Source organism: Drosophila arizonae, chromosome 2 (genome assembly GCF_054131065.1).
Source record: "Drosophila arizonae isolate 15081-1271.41 chromosome 2, UAZ_ARI_1.0, whole genome shotgun sequence".
In the NCBI taxonomy this organism is placed as follows: Eukaryota; Metazoa; Arthropoda; class Insecta; order Diptera; family Drosophilidae; genus Drosophila; species Drosophila arizonae.
In genome coordinates, this window is record NC_142922.1 from 32,895,048 (window position 1) to 32,906,328 (window position 11,281).

Genomic DNA, 11,281 nt, shown 5'->3' on the forward strand with positions numbered 1-11,281 from the left:
CAAGAAATTCTCTATGTTTTGATCTCTATTTAAAATTTCAAGTCTCTCGCACTTTATACCCATTGAATGAGCCTACAAATATACTTATGATAATATACTCATATTTTTCAATGTGTTACTCTTATGAAGTAGGGGCTTGGAGTCACAGATTAAACTTTTGTTTCTATTGATTCAAGTTGAATTTTAAAAAGAAACGTACTTTAATTTGCTTCCATATTTTCACTAGAATCTATTTTCATCTCATATATCATTCAAGAAAGGATTCCATACAAGAAAGGATTTTTAGGTTCGCAGCTTGAAGCTTTTGAAGTTTTATATATATTATATTTTTGGATTTGCTCAACTAAGTCTATACACATAAGCAGATTTATAACGGATTTATATGCTCAAGGAGATATAATTTCTATTCGATGGCATTCCTTCGCTCAAAAATATAATTGGTTCCATTCGAAGCCACGGAAATATCTCATGTAGCGCTCGCACGCGCCAACAATGTGCATATATGTATATAGAGGAACGGCCCATTTCGAATAGGTCTGACCCATCCGAACTGGATACCTCGATTTAAGCGCCGGCGTGAGCCCATATCGTTCTACAGGCAACCCCAGGCCAGCCCTGTCGAACCCTGACCATCCCGGCCCTATTCTATTCCCCACATTCCCTTGGATGGGCGGAAAGACTATATGGCTGACGCCAGACGAGTGTTCTGCGCCATAGACGTGGGGCTGTGAACCCATCTATTGCGATGCTGGCAGCATTTTCAGCTTTCCAGCGTGCAACGCAGGAATTTGTGCGAAGCGGATTCGATGTGTGCTTCTGTTGGGCAATGCGAGCTGGCGTTTGGCTTCAATGGGGCGCTACGGCAACAGAAATCTTAAATTGTTGCAAATTGCATTCGAACGATTGGAGCTCTCGGCCGGACGTGCCATTTCAGAAGATGCGCCCAACTCGACTCGCGGCAGGGGCAGAGGCAGGGGCAGGGGCAGGGGAAGGGGCAGTGAAAGCGGAGCCGGGAAGCAGGCACGTGGTCGTGCCGCTGCATATGGGGCAACAAGTATCTGCGCATTCGCCCATTATCGTTCGACAGTTTAACGAGTTCAAACACAAATTACTCACGAGTGGCTGGGCCTGTGGCTGGGCTGTGGCCGGGCCAGTGGCGGGCCAGAGAATGGATGTGCATTGGCAATAAGAATGTTACGCAAAACCATAATTAACAAACATTCGTCGAATCGGCGAAATTTGTTTTACGAGCTGCTGGTGCCGTCTTCACTTGACTCCGACTTTGATTTATTTGCCCACGGGCAGGCAGCAGATGCCGGGCAAGGGGCCCCGGGGTCGCCAAGCCCAACACATTTCAAAGGCACGTCTACAAAGTCATCTCGAGACGGCGATTTAACCGAGAACACGACATTGGGAAGCATTCAAATTATAGGAAATCCTTTTGACAACTCACATAACTCTGCCGAGTCGTTAGTCCGACACATTTCTGATATATGTCCGCGTCTAATGAAGCCGTCAGGTCGTTGTCACCAGACATATGCCATTTGTCCGGATTGAAAACTGTCGTTCTACGTGACTCTCCCTACGAATTGCATCCAATGAGAAGTGCGTCCAAGTGCCCATAATGGCTCTACGTCTATGCCCATTGCGCGCCTACTGCGGAATACCAAATGGCCAAGGTGTTAATTGAGCAAGGGCCAAATGTGTACCAAAGCGAAGCACGGCACGGTAGTCGATGCCAAAGTCTGTAGCTAAATTATAAGGAGCAATCATTATCATTATAGCTCGATTTCCAGGTAAACAACCATTGAAGCACCCATTCCTGCACTTACCAATTTATATATGCACAATTTATTATGTACAATTGCTTGTCAACAGCAAATGGAGTATTTACCCATGCAGCTCACTCTCTTTTGACCGATCAGCAATTGAACTTGAATTCTTACGACTTGGACTCGTCTCTGTGTTTCTTCAAATGTCATTTAACTCAAGAATATATTGTATTACAAAGCTAATATACTCGTTTCACTTCCCATTTCACTGTCTTGAGCCAACTAGCTGCCAGCAGCTATTTCTCTCTTACCTCAAGTCAGGCAGACACTCACGCTTTTCCTTCGTCTTCGCATTTAGCACAGTCCCTCCCAGTATATAGAGAAGAACTCTAGCGTTTGTTTCGAAATGGTAGTAGTAAGCGAATTTATTTATTTATAATTAATTAAGTTAACTTTAAAGCTTACGTTCAATGTCTTTCTATACTAAAATGTCTATAAAACATTTGAAAATAAGGAAGGTTTCGATAAGATTATTTAATAATTTGAAGTCTTTTCGTTTCTTACGGGAGTCAAAGATTCCCTGGTATGAATGATAATTAATTTCTAAAGAGTATGCTATAAAAATGATCAAACATTAAATGCCATACTTTTAATATTGTACAAATTGTATGACAGAAAAAATCAAAAAATGATTAAATTAAGAATGGGATCCGTCCATGTTTACTTAGATTCAACTCACCCAGCACTCAAATTCAATTATTGTTATACGCTGAAGTCATTGAAGGTAGTCATTCAAGGTACAGGCGTGGCAGATGCCATAAAAATATATAATTTTGCTCGGGGCACCGAATTTGGAGATCTGTAGAGCTTTAGTAAATTATATATTTTGTTATATCCTTAAGTATTCTTATAAACTATAGGCTGTTCAAAAATGTTGACAGTCCAAGCGAGTTCTTTAAATATTCGATATTCTGAACGCAGTACCATATGCGAGAATGCCTAAAAACAAGTTAGATAATAGACATACTACTGTCTTATAGATACAAATTAGTTTGAATATGAGAAATATGATAAATACAAGCTATGTATACAATTATACTTATCGAAAGTCTATAATTCAGGTCATGCCGACAGATACGCTGACAGTGCTTACCCGCCGTTTGATTCTACTAAGTATTAGTTATAAAATAATAAATTAGGATATGCTTCCTTTGACTTAAATGCATCTTTGGGAAAGCATTTACCCATTCGTTTAAAAAGAATATAATAATGCAACAACAATAAAGTCCGCCCATTTTTGCGTGGGTCAAGGATATTTGTGCAAATTATGTTCAGATGCATTGCGCCTTGCGATAGAGATTAAGGAGCGCAGGTAGCTCGGCTCATGCACCAATCAGCAATGCAGCCATAGACCCTCCCACAGGCGCAGCCACGGCCTTTTAGCTGTTTATTGCTGTCTCGCTTATCCATTGCCAAAATCAATTTCACTGCAACGGCAAACGGTAAACACCTTCGCTGACTGCGCACTCTGCATTAGATGATAGCAAGGACGCATTTGCACTGCTTGCGGGCACTGCTTGACCGACTGCAGGCAATCAAATGGCTGGCTACCTGTGGTACGGCACATCGCCGCCAGATGGCGATGCAGTCGCCGCCAATGCTCAAGGGACGAGGCTGAACAATGTACGAATTGACATTATTATTTATAAATTGTCTCCGGTGCACTTATTCGGATCGCAGTCCAACTCGGGCGGCTGCCCCTTGGCAGAGCAGGAAACGTGTTGGCTGTCGGCTGGAGTATTAGAGGGCCGTGTTTGTCTCCCGACACCACTTGGCCATATTTTACCGCTTTTAAGCAGCGCGTAAATACTCACGCTTACTGCAAGAGTCCATTAAACGCTCGTAAAAACTTTACGATTCTCAATATGAGATTCTCTTAATACGGTTTTTTATGATATTGAAATCTCCTTTCGCAGCCAGCCCATCATCATCGACTATGCCTCGAGGCAGCCGGCGAGCATCTGCGGCCCAGCAGCTTCGCCTGACTTTGCTCGCCATGCACTTTGCTGAAATTCGCTTTCCCAACCGCAGGCAAAGGAAAGCTGAAAAACCCGCTTCAGGTACCGCGCTGGCAGCCGCCTCTAGCCCCCCGAATTCCAGTCCACTTCGTTACATTCACACGCTAAAGGGGGCGTGTGCGCATTTTAATGTCTTGTCGAGGCATATAAAACACGCTCCGTCACCACGCTGCCCAAACGATGTTTATGTTGGAGCTAAAACAAGCTCTCCGAGGGGCGAGTCTCCAGCGAAAAATATTGAATAACTTTTACAAACTCGACGCTAGTTGAATCAGACAATCAGCAAAGTACGCTGTAAAAGACAAATTATTTATAATTTATGGACTATATAGAGTCTCAATTCAGAGTTAGTAAATATAAAGAGCAATTAATACATTATTCAATGTCTTGGGCAGCTAATGACAAACCCGTATTCATATTATATCAAATCTATTTTATATATATTCGACAAAAATTATATTACTCAGTTTAACTATGTATATAATCCTGCTAAATTCCAATGCCCAACTTGACGTCAATGTTAATGTATTAATGTATTCTCTCTGAGACGTTGCATGATATATGAGATTTTTAAGCCTCTTCATATTCTTATAACTTGTAAGCGATACGAAAATATTATTTTAACCATGTCCAATGTCTGTCTTGCTGTTCGTCCATAAGTCAACCTCGCACGTAGCCTCTTCTGACTTAATTATATGATTGCCGTCAGAAATTTCAAATATATATTTTTTCTATCTTAATGTGACAAAATTGTTGTGAAAGAGTTGATATTGACTAGCGTCAGCGTGAATAACTTGAGGGGTTGTCCCTAATAGATAAGAATAAGTATAATAAGACATAGGAAGGTCTGTAAGATTATTCGTTAAATTTGGATTCCAAATATTTGAAATATTTTCATATAGACTAACGTGTTAGGCACACCGGCCTCTCAGGTAGCTCTGCCAAGAAATTACAAATGTTCCTTATGAGTAAGCAGATTATTCCTATTCCTTCGCTGATTTCAAAAGCAAATGATAAGAGGATAGCCCGTATGAGAGCTACCAACTCCTTCTGAGATTCGGAGTACAGAAAGTACTCCTATCGCTTAGATAATAGTGAATAGTTCACTTAAGTGAAAATCGCTTGGCTAATATTCAAGTTCATTTAACTGACATTTCTGGCTGGGCATGCATATAAGCAGGAAGTTTTGCTGATTGTTCCATTAGGTCATGAATAACAATATATTACAGTAAATAAAATATTGCGGGCATATAGGAGCACAAATAATTAGCGAATGGTCTCTTAATTTTTAATTATCGTTTTCGCCTGTCAGCGACAAAGTAAAACGTGTTCATAGAATAATTGCTGAAATGCATAATTACAGTCGTAAAGTGCAAATAGAACAAATGAAAATTATTCAAATATTCCTAATATATATTTTATAATGTGTTCTATTTACAGGCACACATGATTATTGGATGTATTTAAGCTCCGTCTGCGGTAAGTGGGAATGCCGGGACTCGCACCGGAGATGCTCCCCGGTTTAACGAGTGTTTTGCTCAGCTTTTAATTAGATTTGTGATTTATATTTTTCATTTGCGCAATTTACAAAGCGGTACATCATTGGTGCAATTAAACTGCAGTAAACGTGGACGCGGACGGACGACGGAGAGAACAAGACGTTCTGCCACTTGGCTGGCTCTCGTATAATTTTTATTAAGTCGTTCTGGGGAATGCACCGCCGAGGCGAGTCGAGTCGAGCCGAGTCGAGTGCTGCATGAAGGCTGAGGGCTGGCCCATAAACCCACATTTCTGGCGGGGGCTGCCCTCTCGCCTGCTCTGTATGTTAACTACGCGGAGGGGAGCGGACCAGGAACTGGAACTGGAGTCATAAAACACGGCTATGGGCGACAGCGTCGAAGGATTAAAAAATGACTGCGTGACAAAGCATTTTATAATCGTCATCTGATTCACTTAAAAACACATTCATCGCCGCCACCGCTGACTCGATGTCGGAGTTCAGACCCGCCGTGAAGCCGTGAAGCGATCCGTATTTGGGCTCGGGCGAACCGCAAGGGCCAAAACAAGCCATAAACCGCCGCAATAAAAATGTATCAAATTAAGGAATAAATTTCATGTGCATCAGCAACAGCAGCGCGTTCTTCTTTTTACAACTGTGACTCCGAGTGCTTCAGCTGCCGTCGAGTCTAACTTGAGCAGCATTTCACTCAATAGATTGCGAGTGCCTGCCCCTCAACCCTCAACACTCAACACTCGACTTTGCCGCATTCTCACTCAATCGAACACAGTTTTTGGTGGCTCGACGGCACTTAGCTCATTTATGGCTTCTATTTGGCTGATTGCTTATACTACGAAAGATTGAGAGACTTTTACTGCTAATACCATCGTTAGATTCCGACTCAGAAAGAACTCAATATGAAATATAACAATGGGAACAATATTTCAGAATGTCCAGCATATTAAAAGTATTTTCATACAACTCAAATTATACTTTTGGTTCATCAATAATATATAAGTTATATATATCAAATACGTATAACATATACATTTATGTATGTCCATGGATAAATCCCATAAATCCCATAAATCCCTTAAAATCATTCTATTATTCATTCTCTTGCAATCATTCCTTTCCTCTCCGACATCTTGTAAGATAAATGTATTTCAATGGATAAAAGTACCCTGATCTGTTAGAGGTTATGTCCTCTAGACCCTAAAAGTAAGGAAATTCATTCACAATCGTCAGATCCCCGACTAGGCAAACGACATTGCTCCACTTTGCCTAAGGGGGTTTACGATCCTAGTAAAATGCGCCGTGAGCCGCCGCCTCTGGCCCAGTCGAGGCGTCGAATAGTGTTTTATTGTGATTTCGTTCATTTTTTATTATTATTTGCTGCTGTGCTCTCTCACCCAGTTTCAATTTTATTAGTTTATTACGGTTATTATCTTTTAATGGGAAGCGCGAGCGCCGCCACTCGCCGCTCGCCGCTCGCCGCTCGCATTGTTGTTGTTCATTTTATATCACACTCGAGTAGTTTACATACACATGTGTGAGTGCGTGTGTGTGTGTCCCTCTTGCTCTTTGTTGTTGTTTTCATGCCCAGTTATTTAGCAATAACGTGTGAAGTTGTTTTATTATTTGTTTTGATTATCAAAATTGCCGGTTTGCATTTTCCGGTCGTTGGCCGCCCCTCGCTCTCGCCCTCGCCCTCGCCCTCGCCCTGCTCACCATGCCCTCGCTGATCCATTCACGTTCCGGTGCTTCATGCAGGTGCCGTAAATCACGGCATGCCGGACCAATCCACTGCACTCAAAATGCCACTCAAAATAGAGCCCGAACCGACACTCGCACTCATCCGCACTCACTCGCACTCATTCGAGCCCGCAGCAGCAGCGCGACTTCTGACTGACTTGTATGACCAATAAAGCAATTAATTTTAAGCACTGCCAACTATAAACTGTTGAGCATAGAGTATAGAGTATACAGCATTGAGTATAGACCCCCAGCAGATTCAACTGGCTGGGCAGCCATAAAAACGTAATTTGGCAGGGCGTTAAGTGCATGGAATATTGCTAAAGGATTGATCAATTATTTAACTGTTGCCGCCAACACAAAAAACAAATAAAAATAAAAAACAGTTTGCAATAAAATCTGATTTCTTAATTCAATAAAGTGTTTGGCAATTATACGTATTTACAATAAACCCTAATTAATACTTCTCAACTAGGTGGGAACTCGATTCATAAAGAGTCAAAGAGCTAATTCATTGCATGTCTTGGAATCAGCTCAAAACAATCTTCTACGAGATTTATGTATTGCCGTCCCTAATTAATGTAATTGAATCCCCCAATTACACCAAAAGAATCTCAGAATGATCTTTCTCTTGACGACGTAAAATATAGAAAATGAATATTACTTATATAATTTTAATATAATTTTTTTGATGGAAATATCAAATTACATTCTATACATACACATTGTATAATTCTTGTGAGATTAAATATTAATAATAAATTTAGTAAATATTACCTCCTGACAATATAATTTTATAATATTACGTCTAGTACCTTTTTGTGTTATATATCTCGTTAATTTGCGGTTGTTTATATTATTTTAACATATTGCATTATTTATAAAATTGTTATAAAATTGTGGCACAGATGATAACTAATAAAAACAAAAAGACAAACGTAAAATATATGAAAATATCTTTATTATTTATTAAAATTAGTTAACATTATAGGCTTTTGCCTCATATATCAGGTCGTCCCCTTGATCCGAGGCATTACTATAGATGTCACACATAACGGTTACACAGGTTTATAATTCTGGCAACAAAATTATAATATTAAAGTGCTTTCGACGAATACTCAAGCAAGCTAAAAGTTTATGGAATTTCAGAACAGGGGCAAGGCTCAATTATCAGCACTGATTAATAAATATGTATAAAAATAGAAGTGTCTTATCATAATAAAATGCATCAATTCTTTGGCTATCAAGTTCCATTGATTATAAATGGTAAATACAGAAAGAGCTCTATTGTTGTGGAAATATTTGTTCATCATTTCCATTTTATGGTATATTCGTATTTATTTGGAAATAGTTAAAGCATTCTCTTGACAGCTCGCATAATATAATACGGTATCAGATATGGACATTCAAATTTTTAAATTTCCGAAAATAGATTAAGTAAAGACTAGATTGACTTTTAATTAGGATATTTTGCTTTCTTCTTCTTCGACTTCACTTTTTGTGATATCCGTCTCTCTGCCCGTCCGTCTTTCTCTTCGGGCTGCGAACTGCGATTATAGAAAATACGAAACATCGAGCAAGTGGCCAAGTTCATAAATTGCGAATTCGTTACATTTCCGCAAAAGTGCCAAAAAAAAAAAAAAAAAAAGAAACAAGCAACAACAACAAAAATTATATTCTCTTGTCCGATCGTAAATTTGAAGTTTTTCATAAAAATGTCATAACAATGGCTGAATACAGAATACAGAATACAGTAATAACACGATAACAACTACAAAACAAAATGAAAACAGACTTTGACTCGAATTTATGGATTTTTTCAAATATTCGCTTAAGGGTAAAAACCGCACACGCACACACTCTCCATCATGAGCTATAGGATAAGCGAGAGAGAGCACTAGAGAAAGATAGCTACAGACGATGATAGAAAGAGAGGGAAAGAGAGAGTCTTAGGGGCATTCGATTTTTTATGAGCATAATAAAAGATTGCTATAAAAATTTGTAGTGTCTAAAATTTGAACTAATTTATATTAAAATACCAGGCACAGCATAAGTTTAATTTGTGTACATGTAAATCACGCTCTCTCTCTTTATCTGTTGTAGTTAAATCACTAAACCTTCCGTCGACAAAGCCTGTCTAAATGTCTCAAAGACACTTTTTGGCGCGCTTTTGTCGCATGTGGCGCACCGCACACAAGAGGCAAGCCAACAAATAATTGTAGGTATAAACAACCTGAATAATACAAAATAATTTAAGCAACAATAACATTTTGCCAAACAAAGCATAAAACACTTAAGAAGGCGTTTCACTCGTTCTCTCTCTCTCTCTCTCTCCCTCACGCACACTCTCCAGGGTTGAGCTTAAGCACTTGCACTCCAAGCGATAGTTTTGCTCATCATTTGTTGTTGTTGTAGCAATTGCTATTGCTCTGAGTGCATGTGTATGTGTGTGTGTGTCTGGCTGATGTGGGCGCTCAGCGCATACGCATTCGCATTCTCACGTTATAAACATCAAAATTAAGCATCCATTGGCTGCGCACTAAAAAACCAGAAATCGTATAAGAAAATTCCACACGAAACAACTCAGAAATATCACTCAAACTCGCTCTTTCACTCAATCGGCTGCCTCCGCTCCGACTCAAACCGAACGAACGGCCATCATGCCTCAGCGCACGCACACACACACACACATCACGTACACGCACACATACAGCGAGCGTATACACGACAAAGAAGAGCAACTGCTGCTGCTGCTGCTGCTGCTGGCGCTGCCGTCGCTATTGCTGCCGCTGCTGTTGCTGTTGCTATTGCCGTTTATTGCGATTCGCTGAGAGCGAGCGAGACAAACAGATATGAAGTCTGTATTTCTTATTGCCAGCGCGCAGTGCCGTTGGCGTCGGCAGAGACATGAGACTATTGACTGCATATTTGCGTGTAAATGCGCGCCTGCATAAGTGTGCGTGTGTGTGTGCCTGTGTTTGAGTGTGTGTGTGTGTGTGTGTGCGAGTCTAAGCGCAGCGCTTGAAATGAATTGCTGCTGACTGGGCGACGGCGACACTGCCTCTGCGTGGCCAAAGCTGCGGCCTCAGCCTCGCATGGCTTTTGTATTGCGCCATAAACGTTTCGCTGCTCGTAACGCCACAACGGCCGACGCGGACACAGCGCCAGCAGCAAAGACCCGCACCCACTTGTGCCCGCAACCTTACCCGTCGCCCGTCTACTCGGCTACTCGACTACTCGACTACTCGTCTACCCGTGCCCGGCAACGAAACCGAGACAGCGATCCAACGACACGGACGCAGCAAAGCCCCAGTCAAACGTCGACAGCCACAGCCGCAGCCAAGCAGCCAAGCAGCCAGGCAGCCAGGCAGACAGACAAACTCAAACCCAAGTCTCCACTATCGCCGCAGTCGCCAACTGCTGCGCTGCTCGCGCCTCTGCCAGCGCTGGCAGCAAAAATTACCAATTACACGAAATTTTTATACTCTTTTAAAAATTTCGTTTTATTATAATATTTATTATCGTGGCGCGCAGTAGTGTCTGCGGAACAGCGCTCGCAGCTCAACTCAACTCAGCTCAGCTCAGCTTGACTTGGCCGATCTCCGATACGATCCGATCCGATCTGTTCCGATTCGATTCGTCTCGATTCGATTCGCCCCGCGTTTACATTCGCATTGCAATCGCTCTGTTTATTATTTTGTGGCATTCTTATTGTGTTAAACTGTTGCCGCTTACTACGGGCATTCGAGTGCGGTTAATAGTGAGCACGAAGCGCGCGTAAAACTCACGGCAGCAGCCCAGACCAGGAATCATAAGTATATTTGCACACATACACGCACACTCTCATTAAATCCAATCACACAGCAATCAATCGAGAAAACTTCATACTTTGACTTCAACTCCGGCTTGTGGTAATCGGCCGTAATCGCTGCGTGAAAATACAACAAAAACACTGTCACAACAATGAGTGCGCATAAATATTAAAAAGTCGTAAAGTTCTCAACCTACCTGTGAGCCGGGAAAGTGTTTTATGCCATTTTAAACAAAGCAATTAAAATCCGATTCCCCTTCAACTATCCATCGACTCCGGCTTGCCACACGCACTCGAAAGGTCGTAAATCCAGAAAGAAAACGCGTCGGGACTTTCTACCCACGCTCCGAAAACTGTGACCGTTCCC

At 41.4% G+C, this 11,281-nt stretch overlaps 1 protein-coding gene across 5 annotated transcripts in view; it reads left to right on the forward strand.

The window, feature by feature from the left end:
* LOC108621635 (uncharacterized) overlaps positions 1–10,948 on the forward strand; it is a 112,551-nt gene extending 101,603 nt beyond the window's left edge. For 3 of the 5 annotated variants that reach the window (XM_089462732.1, XM_089462734.1, XM_089462733.1), the window contains 2 exons: positions 5,291–5,329; positions 9,207–10,948. In XM_089462732.1, the coding sequence (XP_089318858.1) occupies positions 5,291–5,329; positions 9,207–9,244 (77 nt within the window). In that variant the 3' untranslated portion in view covers positions 9,245–10,948. Of the gene's footprint in view, positions 1–5,290; positions 5,330–5,403 lie in introns of all 5 variants that reach the window. The other 2 variants (XM_089462736.1, XM_089462735.1) reach the window with 2 other exon arrangements.
* Positions 10,949–11,281: the final 333 nt, after the last annotated feature.